This window comes from Phascolarctos cinereus, unplaced genomic scaffold (assembly GCF_003287225.1).
Source record: "Phascolarctos cinereus isolate Bilbo 61053 unplaced genomic scaffold, phaCin_HiC Scaffold_5;HRSCAF=322, whole genome shotgun sequence".
In the NCBI taxonomy this organism is placed as follows: Eukaryota; Metazoa; Chordata; class Mammalia; order Diprotodontia; family Phascolarctidae; genus Phascolarctos; species Phascolarctos cinereus.
Window position 1 is genome coordinate 59,204,928 of NW_027555958.1, and position 27,954 is coordinate 59,232,881.

Sequence of the window (27,954 nt, forward strand, 5' to 3'; positions counted from 1 at the left end):
CACTGGTTTTTTAGGTACATAATGGTTGTTTAAATATCGCTGTTGAATATTGTAGTGAAAATGATGAAAGAAGACTCATCCAAAGAGCCACATAGCAAGCAAAAGGTTAGACGGTACCCTAGGAGAGGTCTAGGACCACAAAAATCAAAGCTACCCATAGACGACACCCTTTACCTCTCACAATGTCCGGTATATTCAGTGGCTTTGAACTCTTGACAATTATTTTTTCTAGCTATGCAAAATACATGAGCGTTTGAGGGAAGCTGATTTTGGTTTCAGCAGAAATGAAATCAGAGAATTATGTGTTAGAGCTAAAAGGGACCTTAGAGCTCCTCTGAGTGCAACCTTCCTTATTTTACAAGCGAGAAAAACTAGGCAAAGAATATAAGTAGCTTGCCCATTGCTGGTAAATGACAGAGCTCAAACCTGGGTCTTTTCTTCATTCTGTAGAACAATGGATAGTTTCTGGGGTTTCCCACTCTACATTCCCTGCTCTCTCTAGAGCCTGAGAAGAAACTGTACCTTTATGAGCTAGCTTTTCATATACCAATCATGAAAAGCTCTTATTTCAACTACTGCATGTTACTAGAGAACAAAAAGGCAGAAAGTGAAATCTCTGTAATAAGGCTCAAGTGACGTTGATTGCAAACAAGTAATATCCCCAGTCAGGTCAAGGAAATTGATCCCTTGAACTCCTTGGGGGGACGGAGAAGAAGAAACCTTGGAAATAACTTGACAGGAGGTGTTTAAGTAAAATCCAGATTTAGCAATTGCAAATACCAGTAAGGAATGTTCTTGGCAGCCAAGATTTAGTATATAAAGGAAAGCGCTAATTAAAATGAAAACCTGCCCCTTGCCAGAAACATTCATTCACACTTTTGTCTGCTACTACCAATACTGATAGTATGGAGCCATATGAGCCTAAGATTCACTGAAGAATAAATTTGTAGTTGTTAAAATTTTGTATATTTAATGGTCTTTTCCTTTTTCCATTTCCCAAAAAAGATATTTGTGAGCAGAATCACCACAGAATTAAGTGAAAAAAATACTCAGACTTTTTTACAACCTGCGAGACACCCATACTTGTACACACCTCCAAACCAAATTCACCCAAAGTAAGCTCTTAGTTTTCCCAATTTCCATGAAATTCTAGCTTATTTTTTGATTATCGTGACTTTTAAACACACACACACTCACACACACTCTGGAGGTTTGACATGGCTGCTCTGAGACCTGTCCTGATCAAATCTCAAAAAGAAGTATGCGTTTTAAAGTATAAAAATATTTAGGTTTCTTTGTGTCCTTAACAGTTCACATCACTACTGAAGTGGCAGCAGGCTGAGGTAGTAGAAAATATGCCACATTTGGAAAAAAGACCCGAGTTCAAATCCTAGTTCTGCCATTAACCACCTATATGACCCTGGACAAGTCACTTACTTTTCCCATACCTATTTTCTCATCTGTAAAATGAGAGGATTGAACTGGATGACTTCTGAGGTCCCTTCCAGTTCAGTCTATGCTCCAATCATCTTACATCATGACACTCTCTTAAGTGCAATCATAACTAAGCTAACCTTTAGAGTACCAAGCACAGAGATGTTTAATGCTTTTGAGAACAATAAACTACTATGTAAGCAAAACTGAAGCTTAAATCTTTATACCAAAGGGTCTCGAAATACCAGAAATACTCCTCTGTGGTTTTCTGGTTAAGAGCGTAGGAAATGAAGATCAAGAATCTTAAGCAACAGACAAGAAACTCTTGACCTGTAATAGTCCTTACTCTTGACATGGAATCCACCAAATTTCCTGAATTGGAGTTTTCCTTGTCAGATACTGTGGGCAGAATAGACACAACTGAGAACGCTGGGGATGTACTGCAGTTCAAAGTGCGCTAATCATGGTGGATGAAGCACTAACAGGGCCAGGATAGGCTCCTGCCTTATCTTTCCTACTCTACTTGCCTCAGCCATCAGAGCTGATCACAGCAATGCTTCAGTGATGGACCTTGAACCTCCAGTATGTCTAAATCTGCATTCTTGTAGTCCAGCCTGGTAGAGAGGGCAAAGAGGTTTTCTGGGTAGACAAATAAATAGGAGGCCGGGGAGAGAGATTTACTGTCCCCTTAAGCCAACAGTGATACGAATTGAAGATAAGCAAGAATTGGATTTAAATCTAAAACAACCTTCTCTGTCCCACTTAACGTCAAAAAAGTGGCATAACTACGCACAAGCAGAATTCCATTTTAGTCTTCTACTTTACTTGTGGTATGATAGAGGAGAAAAAAGGCCCTACAACTTGATGTATTTTAATTATCTGGACTGATCAGAAACAGATAACTCTTGGACTAAGGAGAGGTCTCAGGCAGCTTGGTGGAGTAGTGGATACAGTGCTAGACTTGGAGTCAGGAAGACCTAAATTCAAATCCTGCCTCAGATAGTTACTTGCTATATGACTCTGGGCAAGTCACTTAACCTCCATCTGCCTTGGTTTACTCATATGTAAACAAGAAGTTTGAACCTGATGGCCTCTAAGGCCTCTTCAAGATCTAAGTCTGTGATCCTGATTCTAAGACTCCACAGCTATGAAAGGCTGAAAAGGTCAGAGGCCAGCATGGAGATCTCTCCAGTACTCAAGGTGATCAAGTATTTGGCCCTAATAAAGGATGAACCAGAGAACCAAAGGTCACTGGGATGAGAAACTAAAATGTACCTGCCAAACCAATGAGCCTTTTAAATTACAGAAATGACCTGCCCCAAGCGTTACAGCGAGCTGTATTCTAAGAAATATATGTAAGATGTAAGAAATAGCAGGGATGCCACTGAAATTCAAATTCAGCACTGGCACTGGCTAGCTATATGACCTTGGGCAAGTCACAACTTCTCTAACCCTGTCTTTCTGTAAAATGGGGACAATAAGAAATGTCCTATCTATCACAGGACAATCACAAGACTGTGAGCTTCAAGCGAGAGTCTATGGAAAGTATTATATAATTGAGTTATTTTTATCCCTTTTGCTGATCGCACTAGTTTTCAGAAAAGACCAAAAAAAAAAAAGCAAGCATCAGGATTTGCAAAGTCCTTTATACGTAGTTCCCCTCCCTCATCCATACCATCCCCTTCTACTGAAGACAAAGTAAAAGAACAGCAGACAAACCCTGGAAGCAACACGGCCACAGGACAGCAACCCTCCTTTATCTTCTCGGTGAGTCTGCCATAGGATTTTCTTTGATTAGCATGGTATTGGCTTTTACTCTCATACAGCTCCTAACAGAATAGCACAATAATCCAAAAAAATTAGTAACATTGAGTTTTAAAAGTTTCTCGTTTATTCTTCCTTTGAAGTAGTATTATTCTAAAATAAAAATAACAGCTAACATTTGCATAGTGCTTACTATGTGCCAGGCACTGTGCTAAGCTTTACAATGACTGTCTCATTTCATCTTCACAATGACCCTGGGAGGTAGGGGCTATTATTATGCCACTTTATAGATGAGGAAATTGAGGTAAACAGGAGTTAAGTGACTTGGCCAGGGTCACACAGCTAATAAATCTCTGAGGCAATATTGTAACTCAAGTCTAGGTGGTACGGTGGAAAAGAGCACTGGGCCTGAAGTCAGGGAAGCTCTCAGTTCACGTCTAGCCTCAGATAATGACTAGCTGTGTGACCCTGGGCAAGTCATTTAACTCATTTGTCTCAGTTCCTACCTGTAAAATGGGGACACCCTGGAGAAGGAAACAACAAACGATTCCAGTATCTTTGCCAAGAAAACCCCAAATGGGGTCATGAAGAGATGGACAAGACTGAAAAACAACTTCCTAACCCCAGGTCCCGCACTATATCCACTCCCCCACCCGCCTGAAGTATGGAAGAATGCCACATTTTAGAAACAAAAAAAACCAGGCACTTTTCACTAACTGGTTCCACATTAATTTTTTAGGGGGGGAGAAAAGTGTCAAGGACATATCTCTACAAACCTGAGGCAGGAGCTTATTTGTTAGTGAACTCTGGGGGAATTAGCTACCTAATAAACTTCTTTTTGATGCCCTCCTGGCTACCCTTTAGCTACTGGCATGTTTCATTGGCCTCTAGTGATCTCCTTTAATAACTCTTACACAGCCGGTGTAAGGGCAGAGGGAATTAATTGCTCTCCAAGAGAAAACAGATTGGGAAAAAACTTGAAAAGGATGAAAGTCTGAGCAAACTACAATTTAGAAAAAAAGTAGGTGTCTATGAATTTTGTTTTATGTGACTGTACAGGATTCTACTCCACAAGCACCTGTCAAGTGTCTATATACTGTTACTCGCTTATGGATACAGTAACAAGACTGAAGAGCTTCCAGTCTATATGCTAAGTCACAAATATGGCTATACTATGATGCCTTACAGGCAATAAATATCCAAAGATATTTACTGATTTAAGAGTTGATAGACTTGGGCTAGGCAATCATAACTCATTCATAGAAACAAGCAATTCCATTGTATTCTGTGCTGGTCAAACTATACCAGTCAAAGCAGTTCTGGAGGCCACAATTTTAAGAGACATCAACAAGGTTGTTAAGGGCAAATTAGGACAACCAAGATAGTCAGCGGACTCAAAACCACACCACCTGAGGAGCTGGGCATATCTAGTTTGGGGAAGAGACCGGGGGGGGGGGGGGGGGAGGAGTAATCAGCTTGTTCAGTTTATTCAGTGTGGCTCGAGGGGGCAGAAATAGAACCAATAGGTCAAAATTGCAGAGAAGCATATTTTGACCACAAACAAGAATGAATAAACTTCCAAAGAACTCTACTTGTTCAAAAATAGGATGAGTTGCCTCAAGAGGTGGTAGGCTCTCCATAAATGGAAATAGAAGTTTTTAAATAGATGCTGACCACTCACAGGGGATGCTGTAGAAAGGGATTCTTGTTCTGGTGTGGATTGGATTAAATGACCTTTGAGATCCTTTTTAAGTCTAAGTAATTTTTAATTATTAAATAGTTAACCCTCTCATGTCCAGGTTCCTGGGAATGCTTGAACCAGGCTGACCCCACTCCTGTAAGAAGTACTATCCCTACTTATTCTGAAGCCTCCTAACCTTTGGCTGAAGACAAATTTTTCAGGGAAATAAACTGAAATAAAACAAGAAAACACAAAGTCCCTGTTGTTGGACTACATTGGAATCTAGTATGGATTAAGGTCCAAGTAACAGGGCAATGGGGGAGAGGGCAGGGAGAGAAAGCCTATCCCTGGAAGGCTACAGTGTTCCCTTCTGTCACATACATAAACACACTCTCTGTGGAAAAATTTACTCTACCATGCATCTGGCGGGGGGTGGGGGTTGGGGGGTGGGGTCAAGTCAGCCAGTAAACTCTTAATCTAACAGACTTTGTGCTTTGTGAAGGGTTCTGGCCCTTTGCCATCCCATGCTGGAGGCTTGGCTTCACCTACCTTTAGCAGGCACAGGGGAGAGGAGTTCCACTGGGTTGTACCTGCTGGTCAATAGGGATGGTGAAAGGAAGAGAAGGGTGGGGAAGGGTGTCAGATCTGTCACCCTGGACCCCATGGCCAAGCTAGTCTAGTTAGCAGGAATAATTAAAACAGCTCTCCTATTCACACCCAAATTCCTAGAAAAAGCTGTCCAGACTTCATGTTTTTACTTCCTCTTCTCCAATTCACTTCTCATTCCCTAGCAATCTGGCTTCCAACCTCACTACTTAATTGAAACTGCTCCTTCCTAGCTAGATGATGATAATAATAACTAGCATTTATATATCACTTTAAGTTTAAAAGCACTTTACAGATATTTCATTTGATCCTCACAACCACCCTGGGAGGTAGGTGCTATTATCATATCCATTTTATAGCTGAGGAAATGGAGGCAAACAGCAGTTACAAAACTTGCCCAAGATCACAGCACCAGTGTGACTGTTATCTATTTTGAATTAGTGTCAAATTAGCATCTAATTTGAATTCAGGTCTTCCTGACTCCATGTCCAATGTTCTATCCACTACACCACCTAGCTGCCAATGGTTTTTTAAACTGCTCCGACAGCCTTTTTTCTCATTTCTTACCTTTCTTGACCTGTTTATAGGGTGTTTTGACACTGTTCACCAACCTCAGCTTTCTACCATCTTCTTCCTTGGCTTTCCTATGAAACTGCTCTCACTTGGTTCCCCTCACTGACCACTTCTCCTCATTCTTTTTTGTTGGCTCAGTCTATGTCCTGCCCTATTAGCTATGACCTGTTTTCTTCTTCTAAGGTCATCCCACACCACCAACTGTCTGCTGGCCATCTCTAACTGGATGTCTCATAGGGATCTCAAACTCCACATTTAAACAGAATTCATTATCTCTTTCCCCAAACCCATCCCTCCAAACTTCCCTATTTCTCCCTCTTCCTCATTGACCCCTCCCACAAATATCAAATCCTGTATGTTTTACCAGCACATTATCTCTCACCATCTAACCCTTCTCTCCACTCACACAGCCACCACCCTATTACTTCATGCCCTCACTGCCTTTTTTTTTTTTAAAGACAATCTGGGTTAAGTGCCTTGCCCAGGGTCACACAGCTAGTGTCAAGTGTTTGGTCTGAGGCCACATTTGAACCCGGGTCCTCCTGATTTCAGGGCTGGTGCTCTATCCACTGCACCACTAGCTGCCTTCCTCATTGCCTCTTGCCTGGACTTCTGCACCCACCAGATTCCAGGCCTTTTTCTAAGCTCCCCTCCACACAATCATTCTAAAGTACAAGTCACACACCACGTCACACCTCTACTCAAGAAGTCTTAGGATAAAATAGAAACTCCTTCGTCTGGCCTTTAAAGCCCTCCACAATCTGTCTCTAGTCTACCTTCCTATCACTGAACTGTTAATTCTCTCCTCTAAGTTTCTGGGAAGGCTTGAACCAGTCTGCCTCCATCTCTAATACCATCCACCTGGAAGTATACCCTTTATCTAAGAGATAAGCACGCTGAAATAAAACAAGAAAACATTTCCTTTACATACTTTATGTTCCAGTCAAACTGGCTTATTTGTCCCTTGCACTTGACCCGACACTCCCTTGTCTCTGCCTTGACACCCTTGCCCTCTGCATTTGGAATTTACTACTTCATCTTCTCCTTTTAGGATGACTGTCTTCCTTCACAGTTTAGCTCATGTGCTATCTCCCTTAGGAAGCCTCTTCTCATTTCCCTTGTTAGGACATTTTCCTCCCATGCATGTATTTTAACTGTTTACACCAGAAGAACAAAAGTTCCTTGTGGGTAGGGACTGCTTTTCATTCTTCTACACAGCAGGCACATAATATTACTGCTGGATTGGATCTGAAGCTAACTGATGATCTGCAGAGGCTCTCATGCCTGTGTCCATCTGTCCTGGGTCAGTACTTCTTCACCAACAGAGGGTGGCCTCCATTTCTGCCTCTTGTTCCAGGTGCAAAAATTCCTAGTTATAGTTCTGCCCAAAGCTTTTGTTTTCACGGTGTGAGGAATGGGAGATGGGATCAAAAATACTGTGAACGTCTGCCAACAACAAAATTAGTGAAGTTGTTCCTCTTAGGGCATGTAGAAAAAGTTCCTCATTTTTTTAACTTCTATGACTAACTTATTAGGCACTTGAACCTAACTGCTCTAAAACCAAGATCATCCTTGCTAAATCTTCAGATTCTCTCTGGAAACCTGGGTAGCCAACTTTATTTTAGGATATCACTTCCATTATTAGTTATCCCTCTGAAATTCATTCATTTTAGTAGGTAGGAAATTCCTTCTGGCTAGGACCTGAAGAAAGAACTTTTAAAATCCTAATCACTTAAAATTACTTCTCTTTACCCTGAAGGAGTATATGCAAAAAGCCTTCCTACAAAAGGCACATCCCCAGAACATCAGAGGGCCACAATCAAATGAAAATACAAAAACTGAGCTCAAAAACCAGATATTTTTGATTACTGATCATTTTAGCTATGTACATCACTATTACACTGAGAGTAACCGAATGTATTCTGTTAGTTCCTATGTTTTACGGTAAGGGAAACCCTCTTCTTTCATTTTGGCTAAATTCCTCAAGGCCACCTACAGATGATGTCCCCACTTCCTCTCCTCTCACTCTCTTCTTACCTCTCTGCAATCTGGCTTCCCGATAATTCCACTGAAACTGCCCTTTCCAGAGGTCAGCAGTGATCTCTTAGTTGCCAAACCGGGTGGCCTTTCCCCAGTCTTCTTGTCTTGACGTTCTGCAGCCTTCAGCACTGTCAATCCCTTCCCTCCAGCTGCCAATCTTCATCCGATTCATGCCACTAAGGTGGGTGGCTCCTCGAGGCTGCCCAGGGCCTCTTCTCTTCTCCCTCTTCACTACTTTACTTGGTGATCTCATCAGCTCTCTCAGAGATTCAATTATCATCTCTGTGCAAATGATTCTTGGGTCTATCTATCTAGCTCTCCTAACCTTCAGCCTCACATCTCAAACTGGACATACCACAGACAATTTAAACTCAATATGTGTGATCAAAACTTCCTTCATCATCTTTTCCCCCAAGCCCTTTCCTCCCAAATTCCTTATTCCTGTCAAGGGTACCACCATCTTCCCAGTCCCTCAGGCTAGAAACCTTGGTGTCTTCTTGGAATCTACTCTCTCACCCTCCACATCCAATCTTTCGCCAAGGCCTGTTGATTCTACCTTTGCCATCTCTCTCATGTATACCCCCTTTTCTCCTCTGCCACTGCCACTATGTTGGTGCAGGCCCCTCACTGCCTCACATCTGGAGTACTGCCATAATCACTTTCTGAATGCTCTCCCTGCTTCCAGTCTCTCTCCACTCTAGTCCAGCCCTCAACTCAGCCATCCAAGTAATCTTCCTAAAGCACAGGCCTGACCATGTGTCTCCCTCCACCCCCAATAAGCTCTACCAGCTCCATTATCACCTCCAGGACCAAACATAAAATCCTCCGTTTGGCTCATAATCTTTCGCAACACACCACCTCCCTACCTTTCTTAGTTCTGTTTGCTTCCACGTCCTCCAGCATCCAGTGACACTGACATCCTTGCTCTTCCTTGCACACCACTCAACCTCCTGACTCCAGTGCCTCTTCCCTGGCCATCCTTGAGGCCTACAATTCTCTCCACCTCCTGGATTCCCTGGCTCTCTGTCTCATCTGAAACCCTACCTTTTACAGGAAGCTTTTCTTGATATCCCTAAGCATTAGTGCCTTTCCTCGGAGAGCATCCCCAATGTCTTTTATGTGTATTTTGCTTGTGTAGAGCTGTTTGCCTGCTGTCTCTCTCATTAGACTGTGAGCTCCCAAAGTTTAGTATAGGGCCCACTGGCTTGACAGGTCCAGCACTGACAAGGGCCTATTTACTAAGGAGACCAGTCACTTGTTGTAGCTACAAATCTCATTTTTAAGAGACCACTATTAAACAACATCTTTTAATACCAACCACAGTTACATTTCTCAGCCTGAAAAATACAGGGCTACATCATCAAGTGCTAAAGTGCCAAGAATATGCTGCTGTAGGTTTTTATCCCCAAAGCACTGTTATGTGACCACGATCCTCTTTTACTATAGGAAAGTTACGTGGCTAATGGATACAAAGGAATCTAACCCTAAAAGGCACTGCTGTTTTAACTACTGATTTGGAATCAATCATAACCATGGAGACTAGTTTTCTTTTTCTTCTTGAGTATTTAATGACAACTGCCACATAAGTAATACCGAAGAACCTGTCATTAGGCAGTGGAAAGAGTGCTAGATTTGCAGTCAGAAGACTTGGGTTTAAATCCTGCTTCTGTCACTACCCGTATGACTTTGGGCAAGTCACTCAGACTCTCTGGGCCTCTGCCAGTCTGGCTGAACTCTATCAATTCTAGTCTTTTTCATCTATAACTCTACTACTCTGTGATAATAAAGCAAAGTAGTGATTTGGCATATAGCCAGAATGTGAATCTGAAAAATGGCACATGATTATCATTTGTACCATTATGGCATGAGCACAGTAGTTGGAAAGGGAAATTCCCCCTGTACCTAAATTAAGCCCCTCTCAGACATCAGCCAAGTCAGAGCCGGCAAGGACAAAAGAAACAGAAAGAGATATTCCCAGGAAGGGCGTGTGTACGCCAGGGAGCGAAGCTGGACTCTTTACTCACCATTTTAATACTGCTGACAACTGTAACAGATGGAAATCTGTATAGACTGACAAAACAGAGGTGGGGATGGAGGGGAATCCAAATTGCAAGTTTCGGCAAAAGAAGATACTGACTCAAGTTTACTAGAGTTAACATTGCTACAGTAAAAACAATGGCAAACAGGGATTTGGCACCAATTGACAAAGCAAAGGCATGCATTGTTAATACAGACTGAACGTCTCTCAACAGAAAAAAGGCCATGGTAGATGGAAAACAAGGTGCACCTTTTACAAAACTCCCCCACTGACTTAAGACTCACACACAAGAATCAAAGTGGTCAATTTAGTAGATGAGTAGCAACAAAGTCTTTCATCCAGTTTGGAATTTAGCAATTTGTTTCTCTAATCGGCAGCTGTCCAGGGTGTGCCGACGCCCAAGAAGCTGGCTTTTGCATACTACAATAGTCTCAATCTGAAAAGTAGTAATTTGGTAATCAGCATAAACCAGGTCAACCCTCAACCTATAAGCTTAAAAAAAAAAAAGAGCTATAATCCTACGGCAGAAATCTTCAATATCATTTCCTTTTAGAAATTAATGTGGTCCTTGGAAACAGGATGGAAACACAAGCTTCATTCAAAAAAGCCATCGTAGCCACAAGAACTCAAAACAACCTTCAGTTGTGGTCATATCAAATTCTGATCATCCCAAGAGTTAAAAACAAAGAGTTCCTACTAAGAGGAATACTTTCAAAATGATCTGGTCGTATCATGTGCATAGTTAAGTGTTTGGGGGTTTTTTCGTTGTTTTTTTTTTTTTAAATAAAGTTTCTTTTGCAAACAAGGAAATAAAATTTAGTAAAGTTATACTTTTTAGATGGAAAAACTTTAAAAATGGACTAGTGGTGGTTTGTTAAAAGAAAAGGAAACAAGAATAAGCTACATATTGAAGTTGTGGAATGCAGCACCTCAAATTTACACCAGCTGTATGCGCCTGAGATTGTGAAACCCTCATGTTGTGATGATCAAGTCACACTTTAGAGCTGCTCCATTTCCAATGTCCAACTTTAAAATGTCATGTCAATCAAGAGATCCCTATTACAGAAGATTGTGCTAGAGAATGTGAAGATTCTGCATGTTGCTGTCATTCCCCTGGTCCCGTTCATGCTTGCACAGCTGCCCCATGGCACAGCAAAAGAAGTCTGGTTCTTACAGTCCACACCATAATGCCTGGGGAAAAAGAATATTTTTTAGACAGTGAAGGTTTATCAGAGCAGGCCAAGATATTATTCTAGTATGGATACGAAGAACATACACTAGAGTTTTACCTTTATGAATTCCACTTAATAAAGCCCACATTCCTTTAAGTTGTTTTTAATGATGACATCTGTAACAGCATCAAAAACAAACTGCACATTTTTGGTGTCGGTGGCACAGGTGAAGTGGGTATAGATCTCCTTGGTGTCTTTTCTTCGGTTCAGATCTTCAAACTGACACTGAATGTATGCAGCTGCCTCCTCATATGTGTTAGAACCTGAAAAAGTAGGAGACACTTGATAAGCTCAACTAAATAAAACAAAACTTCTAAATATTATTACCATATATTTGTAATACAGGACACATTACCAAGACAGTAGTCTATATTTCTTTACTGTGAAAGTACTATGTGAACCTGAATAAAATGTCTATGTCATTAAGTTTTTTGCAGCTATTAAATTCCGTTTATTCAACACTCTGTTAGACATCAATAATTTCCTCATTTATCTTTTTTTAAAATTTGTCGTACTGTGATAGTGGAATACTGAAATCATGTATCACTATTTTCTACATGTTCTTAAACTACGGCAACCTATTCCTTTATAAATTTATCCAATATTATCTGGTGTATGTTTATTTAAAATTGGTAAGCTCATTTCGAAAAATACCTTCAAATACATTATGATTTTTTTTTCTCTCATATTTTTTTTTGCATTAAATTAAACATTTCACATAGACAACATTGTTGGGATTCTGATTTTTTTTATTCTATTCTGTAATCCTTTTCTTTTTATTGAGGAATTAAACTCATTTACATTTAGAGTTAGAATTGTTAGTTTAAATCCTCTACTATTCTTTAAAAAAAACACTTTATGGATACTTAATTTTTAACGTTAAGCATCATACTTCTTTAAATTAGTTGTTTTGTCAGAATGAAAAATAAAAATCCTTTCTTTTATTTCTACCAGTAAATCAAACTTAGGAAGACTTTTTGAGGCTATTTTGATCTACTTCATGGATTACCATAACCAAAGAACTGATCACCTACTGGCCAATCTCTTAGAGATGTGTCTCTCTGTACTTGGCTGGACCAGACAATGGTCAGTAGATACAATCTATTTCCAAAATTAAACAAAATTTCTATATTCTATGTTAAACTCTGAAAGTCTCTTTAACATCTGGATGCCTATTCCTTAGTCAAAAATAGAAGTTTCCCTTTGAAACAGTTGTTACCTGATATTAGGTAACATCCTGCCCCTTCATCTTTTTCCTTTTTTGTTTATCTGGAATGTCTCAGTCTATATTTTTTAATCAATAGGTCTGATGAAATTAAAAAACCAAATGAAGAATTCTACTAGAATAGTAACATGCTACAATAGACATGAAGACTCTAAGCTATTAACACTTACTATGACCCTACACAGTCTCTATAAAGAGGAAAAACCCTTGGGTAGCAACCAAAAATGAGGGGAAAAAGGAGAGGAGGGGTGGAACTGCTTCAGACTTAGGGGGAAAAAAAAGGCAGGAGAGTAGAAGATGGTACTTCTTGAGTACCAATTTACCCACAATCAGAAAAAGTAAGTGCTGTGAACTTTAGGCTCATATAAATTCTTTTTCTTAGTATTCATAACAAGCGAATGGTTCACAAGTCATGCACTCTACCCCCAACTTCAAAGGTCAGTTTAGTTTTAAGGGGAGTTAGTATTGGAGCCTTATGTTAATTGGGGAGAAGTCTGATAATTCCTTATTTCAGCCACACTTCCAAGTCCTACAGGCAACGCCTCTGTTGCATGTTCACTACTTGTGGAGCCAGGACTTACAGCCTGAGAGTCAATGAAGATCAACCTAAATATCCAAATGATATTTGACTGTAATATTTATCACAAATGGCATGACAAAATACAAATAAATAATTTTATAAATGGGATCTCTACCAAAGCTAGAGAAATAAGTAAGCCACAGTGTGGAAAGGAAGTTGCAGTGCTCTTAAGAAGTTTATGAAAGCTGGAATTCAAGTTCTATTTAAGACAAAAAAGCTTAAAGAAACACAGAAGTTTTCATCAGAACAAGGGTTTCAAGACTAGAAGGAAAAAACCCTGGTGAACATTAACTAGGGAAGAGATTTCTCAAGGTATGAAAAGAGCTTGATAATGGTAGAAGGGAGACAGCTGAGCACACTGTGCCTGACAGAGGTGCTGGCAGGGGCCAAGGAGTCAGGCCAGGGAGTATCCACATACAAGATGCAAGCAATGTTTAACAGACGCTAAAGTCCATACACAAGAATCTGGATTTAATACTATAGGTGACTTCTTTGACATATTTGTAGGAGAGAAGTGACATGGTCAGAGTGGTGTCTGAAGAAAATGATTTTGGCAGCAGTGTTTTGGATGCCTGGAGCTAGGAGGAGGAGTCAGGCTTTGATTTGGGATAAGACTAAAATTGCTTCTTAAAAGAAGATGAACTAAAGCATCTAAGAGAGTTTCCTGAAATTTCTAGTCATTCATACTGATGGATATCCAAAATTATATGAACTCTATGATCGGCTCTCAGTGAGTTTTCTCTGACATGCTGCATTTGGCCTGACACATTCGGGAGCTTGTTCAAAATACAAAATAATGCAGAGTTCAGTAAATTTTTTATTACCTAAAGTGTTAAGAAAGCATTAGATGTATATTCTGAAATAACAACAAAGAAACTCTTGAAGAGAAAATGGAGATTTTTTGGCAGATATGTTGAAAAAGGTGGGCATGTTCAAAGATCTAGATCTAATGGAAGAAAAGGATTGTAGCCAGCTGGAAAATGACCCCACCACTTGACCAAAACTTTCCTCTCCACGATCACCATAAAATTTTAATCTAATAATCCAATATGGCCTCACCTTACAGTTGACCACTACCTCCTCTTGGACACCCTCCCTTCCCTTCCATGACCCTTGTCTCTCTTGGTTTTTCTCCTATCCTTTCTCTCCTCTCCTCCTATCTGATCATTCCTTCTCGGTCTTCTTTATGGGATTATTGCTCATACCTTTCTCCTAAATTTCAAAGCTCTGTCCCGGGTTCCCTTCTTTACACTCTCTACATCCTCTCAACTGTCTGTTGCACATCTTTTCCGGGATGTCCTGCAAGCATCTTAAACTTATTTAGATCAAAATGGAATGCATTATCTTTTTCCACTAACCATTCTCCTTCTTCAAACTTTACTATTTCTACTGAGGTCACCACAACCTTCCCAGGTTTCTAACCTTGGAATCAGGCTTGATCTTTTTCTCTCCAACCCTCACAGCCGACTGTTTGACAAACCTGTAAGACCTGAAGCATCCGTCCCCCTTTTTTTATTCAGCTATACTCACATCTCTCACCTAGACTGCTGACACAGATTCTCAACTAATCTTCCTGTTGCAGTCCCTCTCCTCTGTGACATGTCTTCCACACTGCTGTCAAAAACAATTTCTTCCTAAGTTATAGATCGTACCCTGATGTCAGGGCCCCACTGCTTAAAGGAAGAAACCAATTCTCTGCCCTGCTTGTGGTTCCCTCCCTCTCCAGTCTTACTTCATAGCCTTCTTCTACGTCAACTCTAGCTTCCAGTCAAACTGAAATACCAGTCATTCCCCAAACTTAATACTCCGTTTTCGACCTCAGTATATTCCACACAAGCCATTCCCACACCTGAAATGCATTCCCTTCTTATTTTTACTTCTCAAAACCTGAGGTGCAACCTCTTCCACAAAGTCTTTTCTGAAATCCCAGCTGATAATACTTTCTTCTCCCTCCATTTTCCTTTTGACCCTATGCTTGTTTATGTAAATTACATATCCTGGCCCCAGAGTATGTAGGCTCCTTGAGAGCAAGGACTGTTTCATTCCTGTCTTTGTATCCTTAGCGTCTAACACAAAACTCTGAACACAGCAGGTATTTAATAAATGTTCAGCTGAATTGAATTACTGAAGAGACCATTTACCAACTGGCATATATGAACATACAGAGTTATTTGTATTCAGGAAACAATCAAATAAGGTAACATTTATAAAGCACTCTGAAAACCATAAAGCACTGTGTAAAATGTTAACTATTATCAGTAGTAGTAAAAATCCCCAATCAGGATTATATTTACATTTATCAAATAAAAATGCCTGAAGTAAAGTCTACTTAGTCTATTAGCATCATTATGCTTCTTATTAAGTGATAATGAATTTTAATTTTATAAGTGTGTGTCTTACATCTGTGACAGGTAATCTATGTCCATACTGATACTGTGTCTATAAAATCAATGGCCATTCACCTCAAGATGGAAAATTTGCTCAAAGTAAAGATTATGTAAAAATTAAACCAGTAAACTCTACCATGCCTAGAATAACACCTTAAGGGTTACTTAGTAAGTGCCTGGTGCTTTTAATCACACCAAGTACTGCCCCCTAGACCAGGGGACTTTATACAAAAAGCACATATATAGTTCACAATAAGATGTGGTTCATACGATCAGAAATGCCCACCTAGAACTATTATTCTGAATGAAGTCTTTTACTGATCTTTACCTGTATACTCTGGGTAACAGATAGTTAGTGGGCTCCTTCTTATCTTTTCCTCAAAAAGGTCTTTCTTGTTAAGAAAGAGAATGATCGATGTGTCTGTAAACCATTTGTTGTTACAAATGCTGTCAAACAGTTTCATACTTTCATGCATTCGGTTCTGGAAAATTAAGCACAGGAGAATGTATCACTAGCAGAACAAGCAAAAAGCTGACCACTTAGCAACTTAAAAATAGTATCAAGTTTTAAGAACACAGACTTTCAGAGAATAAAATTCAAAGGAACTCAAGTCAAGCAACTAGTCACACAGAAGATCATTCCCCTAGCACAGAAATCACTCTGCATTTTTGCAACGAAAATAGGATTTAATCCTGTCTACATGCTGAATGCTATTAAATATCTCACTAAATATTACATCTAGGCAACAGGCAAAACTAATCAACTCTGGACTAGGTAACTTGTAAGATTGCTTCTAGCTCTGTAAATTATGGTTCATATTTAGAATTTAATCTCACTAAGCAAGAAAGAAAGCGTTAGAATATGTTATTGGCAGTAGTGAACATTAGTGCTTTCTGAGCAGTTAGCACTATGAACTCTAATGAGGAGAAGAAGCAGAAGGCCCAGGCACAAAATCATCAATGATAAAAGGGAAGAAATTAAGAAGCTAAGCCCATAGAAGTACAAAAAAAGAACAGTAAGAGAGCCTACACAGATATCAAGACCTTGCTGATCACAGTATGCTGTAGATAGAAGAGAAATATAAAGAAAACATGGGTATCATTCACTCAGTGGTAAATTCAGGAAAAGGTTAAAGAAACTCTGGTGGTCACTGCCAAAATAACCACAATTAGAAGAATTTACAGTACTATACATACAGACTATTTACCTGTTAATAATTAATAAAGGCTTGTAATTGGTAGGGCATAACCAATTAAAGTTAAAGACAAAGCCTGATCCCATTTGTTACATCTGTATGTAGAATGTGCAGTGTAGAATGGTAATGTGAAAAGGATGCTTCAAAGGGTAACACCAATGTCACACTCAGGCTTCACAATAAACAAGGGACAGATGTAAATAAAGCATCATTATCTACATTTATTTGTTCAAAGAGATCCTTGCATAGCACTGAAGCTCAGATGGAGCAGATTATCAAATGTGTCCATTCACAAGGAGAAGCAGCAGTGAATGCATCATCATACAGCCTGGTCTCCTGCTCTTGGAAGTTTACAATAAGGGCATTAGTTTTCAGTTCAGTGAGAAATTTATACACGTGAAATAACAGAGGTTCTACATAAGAGAAGACTTTTTAGAATATTATTTTCCTCCTCTACTCCTCATTCCCCATATTTTTTGGCTCTACTTAGAAGCCTATTCACTGTAATTTTCTGCAACATACCATCTCTTCATCTTCAGCTAAGACAAGGTCATAATCGCTGAGGGCCACACAGAAGATGATTGCCGTCACACCTTCAAAGCAGTGAATCCACTTTTTTCGTTCTGATCGCTGACCTCCCACATCAAACATCCTGAGAGAGGATAAAGAAGAATTCAGTAGAATTACACACCCACAGTTACATACCCACCCCTGCCTAGGTTCAAATGGTTAGAAAATTTCCACTGAAATTTTCAAAAACCTTATTTAAAGGAAAGGAAAACCAAACAATGAGCTAATGAAATACAGTCAATCCCAATTATCTAAGATTATGTGCATAAGAAAATGAAAAGCAAAAAAAATAATCCCCATGCCTAAAATGGTATTTTTGCTCTTCTATCTACTGCTCTTGATTTAGTCCTCTGGATCCAAACAACATTAATCTAATTTCTCCTTCACATGACAGCCCTTCAAAGAATTAAACATGGCTATCACATCCCACCAACTCTTTTCTCTAGATTAAAATTTTCTAGTTCCTCTGACCCAATCCTCTAATGTTATGAACTTAAGCCTTTCATCATTCTAGCTGCCAGCCTCTGGATATTCTAAAACTTATAAATGTTCTTCTAAAACTGTAGTGCCCAGAATTAAACACAATGCTCCACATGAGATCTGACAAGGGCAAAGTACAGTGGGATTATCACCTCCCTATTCCTGGCAGCCATGCTCCTCTTAATGCCGCTCAAAATTTCATTAGCTTTTTTGGCTGTCACATCATATTGCTGACTCATGTTGAGCTTGCTGTCAATTATAAACTAGATCTTTTTCAGAACAGCTTCTGTCTATCCATGCCTCAATCTTATATCTGTAGCACTGATTTTTTATATCCAAGCTAAAGACTTTACAACTACCACTATTAAATTTCATCTATTAAATTTAACCCAGTGCTTTAACCTATCAAGATCCTTTGGATTCCGACTATCCATTATGTTAGCTATCCCTCCCAGTTCTGTGTTATTTGCAAATTTGATTAGCATACCATCTATATCTTTATCCAAGTCATTAATAAAAATGTTAAACAGTGTAGGGTCAGGCACTTGGACTCCAATGCAGAACTCCTGCCACACTGAACTGAATCCTTAACAACTATTCTTTGAGTCTGGGGATACAAATAGTTCTGAATCTATTTAATTATATTCTTTTTTTTTCTTTTTAGGCAACTGGGGTTAAATGACTTGCCCAGGGTCACAACAGCTAATAAGTGCCAAGTGTTTTGTCTGCGGCCACATTTGAACTCAGGTCGGTTAGTCTGGCACAGTAAAGTCATGTAGGCTCTTTATAATCACCATTCTCCTTTCTGGATATTCACAATCCATCTCTTTGAATATCTTTTCTATAATTTTCCCAGGAATCAAAGTTTACTGGTCTGCAGTATGCAGATTGTATTCCCTTTTACTCAAGGGCAGCTAGGTGCTCTCTTCCTACTTCCTAACTTGTTGTCTTAAGAATCAACTGCCCATTGGTCATTTTTGTTCTGTCATTTCCAGTGAAAAGGTCCAGAGAAAGCAGAACCAAAAAAGACTCAAGCAGGCCAGCTTTATTGTCTGTTACTATCATCACCTCTACTACTGTTTAATTCTACACGGAGGGGTAGTCCTTTCCCTAGGAAGCTCACAAATCTACTGCAGCAACACACTTCGTTATGCTTTGTTAATCAAAACCAGGAAATAATCAGCCTTGCTCATTCCAAAAATGTTCAAACAAGTCACAATCTTACCGGCAGGACCTTTCTAGATGTTACACATTTCAAAACCACAACTGATGGCTAACAGTACCAAAAAGCCTTCTGCAAACTCTAATTTCTATAAAGGAACAAAACAGCCTTAGTTATAATGAAGATAGAATTGCGCTTTCTTAGAGTGAGACCACAGTGGCCACTGAATTCAGCCTCCACCTGGAAAGGGAGCCCTACGATAAATCCTCAGGAAGCAGTCATTTAGCCTCGAGACCTCCAGCATGGGAGAATCCATTCCCTCCCAAAGCAGCACATCTCACTCTGGGATAGACATGATTTGGAGAAGTTTTTCCTGACTTCCAGCTTAAATCTGCCTCTCTGCCACTTCCACCCACTGCTCTTGGCTCTGTCTGCTGGAGCCAACAGACCAAGTCTAAACCTCTTCTACATAAACAGCCTTCAGATACTCAATAAAGGCTAACTCGTCCCACTAAGTCTTTTCTTTTCCAGGCAAAATATGCCCAGTTCCTTCAACTCATCCTCATCTGACAGGGACTCCAGGCCTTTCATTCAGGCTGAACTCTCAGCCTCTCTAGGTTAAATGACAGCCTTCTTCAACTGCAGAACTCAGAACCAAGCACCATACAGGATTCTCACCTCCTTCTTCCCAGAAGTTCTACCTCTCTCCCTTTCCCTTTCCCTCTCTCTGTCTCTCTTTAAAATGGCGGGGAAGAGTGGTGTTGTAGGGGAGGAGAGTGATTACAAAATGACTAGAGAGATAGAGAGAAAACAGAGACAGAGAAGACAGCTTTAGTCCTTTAAAAAAATTCATACTATTTATTTTTGGCATTCCTTTCTTTTTAAAATTTGAGTTCCATGTTCTCTCCTTCCCTCCTACCCCTCCAGAGCGCTGTGTCTTTTAATGCAGATAACTTTCTTGGCTGCCACATCATGCTGTTGCTTTCTATAGAGCTTGTGGGCTTCTAAAAACTCCAGATCTTTTTCAGACAAATACTGCTGTCTAACCCCCACCCCCCACCCCGGTCTATTCTTGTGAAGTTAATTTTTTTGGACCCAAGAGTAAGACTTTACATTTATCCTTACTGAATTTCATTTTATTAGTAGATTCAGTCTAACACTCTAGTCTGTCGAGATCTTTTTGGATCCTGACTTTGTAATACAGTGTGGTTAGCCTTGTATCATATGAAAATCTAATGAGTATGCTATCAATAGCAATCTAAGACTTCAAGGGAAATTATTTTATAAGGTGTTATAAATTAGCTATTGGATACAGTAAGCACTAATAAATATTTTTTCATTTATTCATTATTGAACAAAAAGGATTCTACCAATAAACAACAGCTTAACCAAAACCTGCATATTAGAACAAGAAACTGATTTAGGAGTGGCTTAAGAACTGGATTTAGGGTGAAAAGAAAGGGCATAGAAAAAGTGACCCCCAACCTTAGCAATAAAGAATGCAGAACAAAAAAGGAACCAAAAGTCGGTTCTGATACACATAAAACTTACATAAAGGATAATGGTAAAGTGTCTAAATCTAAAGTACCTAAACCATTTGCACTAACCTACTTTATGCAAAACCACTGTATTAGACTAAAAAAATTTTCTCCATCAATATTTCCCCTTTCCCAAAAATAACTCCACTCTTAAGCTATTTCAACACATTGTTTGAGAACTTTGCCACACATGATGCCGTGCACAATATCAGTCCAAGGGCCAAGACAGTATCAGCTCCATTAGAAGTAAAGGAAAAAATGCCGAGCAAACAGGAAAAGGATAAAACAACTGGCAAGAAAAAGCACTGATCTTATAAAAGCAAAAACGCAGGACAATGAAAGCTAAATAGTTAAACCAGAGAACTGGTAATCAAAAGTTCCCTTTAATATTTTTACCCTGTGAAACAGCAAACCATTCAATACCTGTATTGATGATTCCAATGAAAAAGCAGCTGAAAAGATTAAAATTAAAATAAAATAAACTAGTATTCACCAGAATAATTCTACTTACAGGCAAATTTAAATTTCATTTACAACCTAAATCCAAAGAATGAAGTTATTTGAAGTTACTTAGAGGTAGAATGAGTAATGAATGCTTGCTTCATTCAGCGTCATGAATAGAATGAGAAGTAAATTACTGATCGATAATTATGAAAATAATATTCAAACTAGGTGAGAATATCCCCTGGAGAATTTTGCCCCAAATAAAAACTACTCAACAGGAAAATACAGTTCTGGGTTCAGCACACTCAGTAAAACAAAAAAGTCACTTACTTGAAGTACAGGTCTTTGAAAGTGAAATGAGTCTCTACTATGCCTGTGGTTTTCACTCTTGTCCGTAGGACATCTTGCTGAGTTGGAATATAGCTGGTTTGGGATATTCTATCCAAGTCATTTAGGTAACTAAATTAAAATACAATATACTTTACTTTTAATCTGTGACACCAACCACATACTAAGCAAAGTAACAGAAAATGCTAGCAAACCTGTCAACAAGACAAAAACATTCTTTCTTTATACTTCACTAAGGCAGAAATACAATATGATGATCTTTAGTGTCTCAGAAGTAAAATAAGGGAGGAAGAAGCATGGCTAAAGCTCAACTGAGGGCTCATCTGCAATCTTTCATTAATTTCAATCTCAAAAATGAATCAAAAGCATGATGCCTCAACTGTACTCTAACATCCACTACCTCTCTCCATCTCACAGTCATCCACCTGTGAACAGGATCAGGGATGAGATTTACTTACAAGTGACTAGTACAAGAGGGTTCTACACAGAAGCCTATTACAAGTGCCAGTCACAGAGAATGGGCTATGAAAGAAAAAGAAAACACAACGATAATTTCGGTCCATAGATGGCTATCGGTATGAAACACTGATATGCAGCAGTCCTTAGTGAGATGGAAGATAGCCAAGACCCCAGCTGCAAAGGATTTTTCCCTCCTCCACTTGTTCACAAGAATATCACAATTGTATTTACACTACGCCAACAAGCTTCCCTTCACGTTCGTGGAAGGGTTGTACAACACTAAAATGAAACAATTTTCATGAAGGATGTTACATCGCTTTTCTAAAAGATGTCTGTTATGCAGATTTCTCTTCAAAGATGAATGCTAGAACTTTTCCAGGGTTTAGAGCCATAGCTATTTCCTGCTATGTCATCACCAAGGAAAATTACTTACTATGAGGCAGAGTCATTGAGCTGATATTCCCTTGATCTGCTAAAGCAGGCTTGCACGCCACCATCTCGCCATAACCGTTTAATTACTCCTGCCAGTTCTGGAGTCATCACCCCCTCTTCAGCACTACCAGCTAAAACAAACAACTGCCGAGCATCATCCTAAGGAAAAGGATTTAGGGCAGAGAGAGAAATAAATGTTAGGTGAGTCTTTTATTTCCTAAAACACTAAAAAAATTTAAAGACAGGCTGAAGTTCTATATGGAATAAGATTTGTCCCAATGAATCAGAAAGGCATGAAAAAGATCATTGGCCTCTTCTTCCCTAGGAAGACAGAGAGAACTTAAATCCACTTACCTTTCTTCCCTTAAATCAAAGTTACCATTTCCACCTAGAAGATATATTGTCTGAGGGAAAAATCTTGCGCTGAATGGAGAAATGATGATCTCACTAAAAGGGGTCCCCTTTTGACTGGCCCATGGATTCCCCCAGTAGCCATTCAGAGTTACTAATACAGTACAAAACAGAAAGACCAAAAGAATGAAGACTCAACGTGCAGGGGCCCCTCTTCTGTTCTGCTAGTGGGGGGCAACAGGTCTCTATGCAGAAAACCGAAATAGAATCTCTAGGGCTTATGAAAGGGTTAAGTAAATTTCTAATAAGAAAATGGGAATAGGTCATGGCTTTCAAGTAGTTCATTAATTCTTAAATTACTTCTCAATCTGTTTTCCAGGGCAACTGTTTTTCCTATGATATATTTCATATTTTCTTCCATTTTTTCAGTCTTTTGACTGTTTTATTGCTTCTTGATGTCTCATGGAGTCACTGGCTTCCATTTGATTAATTTTAATTTTTAAGAAATTATTTTCCTCAGTGAAGTTCTGTACCTCCTTTACCATTTGGCCAATTCTGATTAAGGGATTATTTTCTTCAATATTGTGTGTGTACACAAGCACACACTCTTTTACCAAGCTATTATTTTTTTCCACAATTTTCTTGCATTGCTCTCATTTTTTTTCCATTTTTTCCTCTACTACTTTTGTTAAAATATCTTTTTTTTTTGCTCTTTTAAAAAATTTCTTTAGCTCTTTCAGAAATTCTTGTTGGGCTTGTGTTCAGTCAGCATTTTTCCCTTGGGGCTTTGCTTGTAGATGTTTTCAAGTCATCGTCTTCCAAGTTTGTCTTGACCTTCCTTGTCACCACAGCAACTTCTTATGATTAGCTTCTTTTTTTTTGTTGTTTGCTTAGTTTCCCAGCCTATTTCTTGACTGTTCAACCGGGGGGAGGGGGAAGGTTAATATCTGGCCTGAGCTTCTATTACCTCTTTCTGCTTTCACGGCTCAATCTGGCGGTCAGTAGGTTTTTGGTGACTCCAAAATGGTATGATATGGAGAGCAGTCTGGTCAATGCTCTCTTGGTCTGCGTTTTAGTTCTTATCCAAGTAGGGCCTCTGCTCCCATTCCTCTCTGCCCTGGAATTGTGACCCAGAGCCATGTAACGGCCAAACAAAATGCCAAACGACACCTGATCCTACCCCCAGTTCTAATACAGGGGTCCCCTAGAATTTCTTTCTGACCAAGTATTTGGTGAGAATATCCCTTACAACCCCTGGCTCCTGGGGCTGTGTCTCCCTGCTGATGCTACCTCACCTATTGCGTTCAAGGTTAACTTCAACCCCAGTGTCCATAGATCTCTTTCTCTCCTCCTAAGCTTCCCTGGGCTGGAAAAATAACTCACTGTGACTTTTACTTGGCTTTTCCGCTCAGCATTCTGTTCAGTGTTTTCTATATGTAGTTGTTATGTAGGAAAGGTTTTGGAGGAGGTGTGGCTGTGTAACCTCTTATTCCACCATACTGACTACAATCCCCCATTGAGAATGGGAATAGGAGAAAAATTTAAAAGAAATAAGGCATTGTAGCACGACAACAGATCTATGTAAAACAGTTAATTCCCCTTAAAGAATTTAAGTCTAGAACACTTAAAAGTAATGAGACCAGAAAGAGAATATTGCTATAATAGTTTTAATCTTATTGCTTTGTTCCTTTCCTAAATAAACAGACTTTCAGGAGTTATTTCCCTAGCTAATATCTAAGGTTTCCGTCTATCATAAAGAATAGTGTCTAATCTTAAAAGTGTACACAGGATACTCAGAAGAAATATTATACACTAGAAAGAATGGGTATGGGAAGGAAGGCTGATGTATATTTCGTTTCCTTTCTGTTTTCTTTTTGCTTTTTGGTGAGGCAATCGGGGTTAAGTAACTTACTCAAGGTCACACAGCTAGTAAGTGTTAAGTGTCTGAGGCTGGATTTGAACTCAGGTCCTCCTGACTCCAAGGCCACAGCCCTATTCATTGGACCACCTAGGGGGTGCTCCAATTTATATTTCTTATATATAATTCTAAGAGAAACAAGCCAATTAAGAAGTAAAAAAAGAAAAGGTGAAATCAAGACTAGGAATTAATGTGACTTGTTTCTTGTAAGAGTTCATCAAAATGAACTTCTAGCCCCACCTTTCCCTTCTCTTTCCGTTAATATATTCTAGTCAACACTGCCAAACTCAATAATTTTTTGCCTTGATGTTTTTTATCTAGTATACCCTCCTTTCTCCTCTATGTGTGAGGTTCCTCTTCCTTCTTTCAAATATTACTTCAAAGCCCCTCTCTTCCAAAAAAAAAAACCAACAAAAAAACCCTTCTCTGACACTTGTGATATACTCTCCTCTTTATGTTGATAGGGAAAAGTTGGAATAAAAGTATTAATCATTAGAAATGTAAAAAAATCAACTTATACTCTCAAAATACTATGCATTTACTGTTTTCTTCTATGGGTATGGTGTGGTTACAATGTGAGGCTTTGAAGGCAAAGCCTCCTTTTAAGTTTGTATTCTAAGTTTGAGCCATTCCCAAAATAAGTTCAAAATTTGTTACAAATAAATCTTACAATCATAGTATTCTATTTTAGAAACTGACTGTTAACTCTTCTCCTTTACTGTCCAACCAGCTCCCTTCTCGCTTAGTAAGCCTTCTAACTACAAACAGCCCCCTTCCAGTGCAATAAACTCCCTACCTGTAAGCAGACAAGCAAGAGCAGCCCCATCCTGCAGCTGGCTTCATTCCTGGCCTTCTCTTCCAAACCAATCATAAAACAGCCTAACTTCTGACCTCTTTTAAGGCAGAGTTGGGCAGCCAACAGGGAGGAACAGAGAAGGGATAGAATAACACTGTGTGCATGTATAAAAGAAAGAAACATTAAAAATAAATTATAAATGACAGCAGGAAGTATTCTGTGTGTGCTAGAGAGCTCAAGGGACATTCGAAGTCAAGGCAGGATTAATGGTTTCAACAGTGTTTGGTGAAAAGAGTGGCCCACAGATTAATAAAAAGTAATCTGATCAAGCTGAGAAGAGTCAGAAAGAGAAGGGGGTGAAAGAGATAAAGGAAGAGAAGAATGAAATAGTGGGTGATCAGAAAAGATTACTGTAACCTAAATGGAGGGGGAGGGGCTGTTGTTGCTCAGTTGTTTTCAGTCCTGTCTGACTCCTCGGGGTTTTCTTGGCAAAGATACTGGAGTGGTTGCCATTTCCCTCTTTAGCCCATTTTACGGATGAGGAAACTAAAGCAAACAGGGTTAAGTGACTTTCCCAGGGTCACACAGCTAGCAAGTGTCTGAGGTCACATTTGAACTCAGGTCTTCCTGACTCCAGGCCCAGGACAGGGAGAGAACAAAAAGTAAACACAGAAGAGGAAAAGGGAGAGGACAAAAAGGGGGTGGGGTGGGGGTGATGAATCTACTTCAGTTTCTCTGATCATACAAATTTTTTTCTTCTCGCATAAGCTTAGAAAATGGGGTATCTCGTAATGTGATGCTTGCGTCCTGGAAAAATGGGCATTCTAATAAGCGGGAAGGCAGAAGGAAAGAGAACATGGATTTATATAGTATCTACTATGTGCTAGGCACTGTGCTAAGCACTTTGCAAATATTATCTCATAAGATCTTCACAATAACCCTGGGAGGCAGTAATAACTAACAGCTAACAGGGCCTGGAGTCAGGAAGACTCATCTTCATGAGTTCAAATCCGGCCTCAGATACTCACTAGCTGGGTGACCCTGGGCAAGTCACTTAATCCTGTTTCCTTCAGGTTCTTCATCTGTAAAAATGAGCTGGAGAAGGAATAGCAAACCATTCCAGTATCTTTGCCAAGAAAACCTCAAATGGGGTCACGAAGAGTCAGACAGGACTGAAACAACTGAACAACATTTATATAGCACCCACTATATGTGCCAACTTCTGTGCTAAGCACTTTACAAATATTACCTCATTTGATTCTCACAACAATCCTGAGAGGTAGGTGCTATTATCTCCACTTTACAGATGAGGAAACTGGGGCAAACATAGGTTATGTGACTTGCTCAGGGTCACACAGTTAATAACTGAGGCCAGATTTGATCTCAAGGTCTTCCTGATTCCAGGTCCAGGGCTCTATCCATTGTGCCACCAGCTGCCACCTAATGCTTAAGAGCACAAATGTGATTTTTTTCCTTCCATTTATTAAACCTGCCTCTGCTCATATTTCTTCCCAGCACTTTAGATTTTCTGGTTCTCTTTTCTCCTCTTCCCACATATCAAAAACCTGCCTTGACCATTTGGTTAAAATGCCTTTCACAACCTGGTACCAGCTCACTCTCTCCGTTTGCTGCACTTGTAACTCCTTTACCCAATCTATACTTCACATACACTGGCACACTTGCTTTCTCCACACCCGGCCTTCTCACCTCCACCTCTCACAGTCCCTGGCTTCCTTAAAGGTGAAGTTCAGATGCCACTTCCTCTTGTCTATTCCCCCAGGAATTACTTTGTATTGACTTTTCTACATTTTGTACATGTTGTTTCCTCCTAATACAGAGATCCTTAATCTGCGGGCCATGAACGTATTTTTTAAAATATTTTGATAACTGTATTTAAATATAATTTAGATTCCTGTGTGATCCTATGTATTGTCTTCTATGCATTTAAAAACACTATCCCAAGAAAGGGTCCAGAGGCTTCACTAGGCTGCCTCAGGGGGCTATGGCACCCAAAAGGTGAAGAATTCCTGCCCTAATTACCAGAATGTAGAATCCTTAAGGGCAGAAAATGTTTTGCTTTCTGCCTTTGTACTCCCAGAGCCTGGCATTGTGCCTAGCACACAGAAAGTACTTAATAAATTCTTGTTGAATGAATGAATGACTCCTAATCCAATCTGACTCAGACAACTTTTTTAATTTTACCTCCCTTCAGCAATTACATACTCAATGTGTAACTAAATTAAACTATACTTTCTGATGCAGTGCTTTGCAGGGTACATTATCCTTAAGTCATTTCATGTATACCAGCTATGCTTCCACTAGATTCAAGGTTAGGACAGCACCTCAAATAATGCTGACTGACCATCGATTACAAGAGGCTACTCCAACTCATCCCTATCCTCCTGAAGAACTGTTTCTAGCCATCACAATTACTGATGATGTCAACAAAGCTCCATACTGGAATGAGAACATTTTGATTAGAGACTTAGATTGCAAAATCATAGAGCTGGAGTCAGAGGTCACAAAGTCTAACCTATGAAAATCTAATCCATAGTCTGATTCCTATACAGGGAATCTTTCCCATATAACATCCCCAGCAAGTGTTCATCCAGTTAATGTCTCCTCTAGGGACAGAGACTTATCACCTCTTAAGGTTAGATTGCTCCATGTTTCAATGACTAATTCTTAGGAAGTTTTTCC

At 39.5% G+C, this 27,954-nt stretch overlaps 1 protein-coding gene across 2 annotated transcripts in view; it reads right to left on the reverse strand.

Moving 5' to 3' along the window:
- Positions 1-10,069: 10,069 nt before the first annotated feature.
- Positions 10,070-27,954, reverse strand: part of GNAI3 (G protein subunit alpha i3) — a 50,452-nt gene continuing 32,567 nt past the window's right edge. For both annotated transcript variants that reach the window (XM_021000785.2, XM_021000795.2), the window contains exons 4-9: positions 22,191-22,348; positions 21,281-21,409; positions 17,279-17,408; positions 15,889-16,042; positions 11,426-11,631; positions 10,070-11,327 (exon numbers count right to left, since the gene is read on the reverse strand). In XM_021000785.2, coding sequence (XP_020856444.1) covers positions 11,441-11,631; positions 15,889-16,042; positions 17,279-17,408; positions 21,281-21,409; positions 22,191-22,348 — 762 coding nt within the window. In that variant the 3' untranslated portion in view covers positions 10,070-11,327; positions 11,426-11,440. The remainder of the gene's footprint in view (positions 11,328-11,425; positions 11,632-15,888; positions 16,043-17,278; positions 17,409-21,280; positions 21,410-22,190; positions 22,349-27,954) is intronic.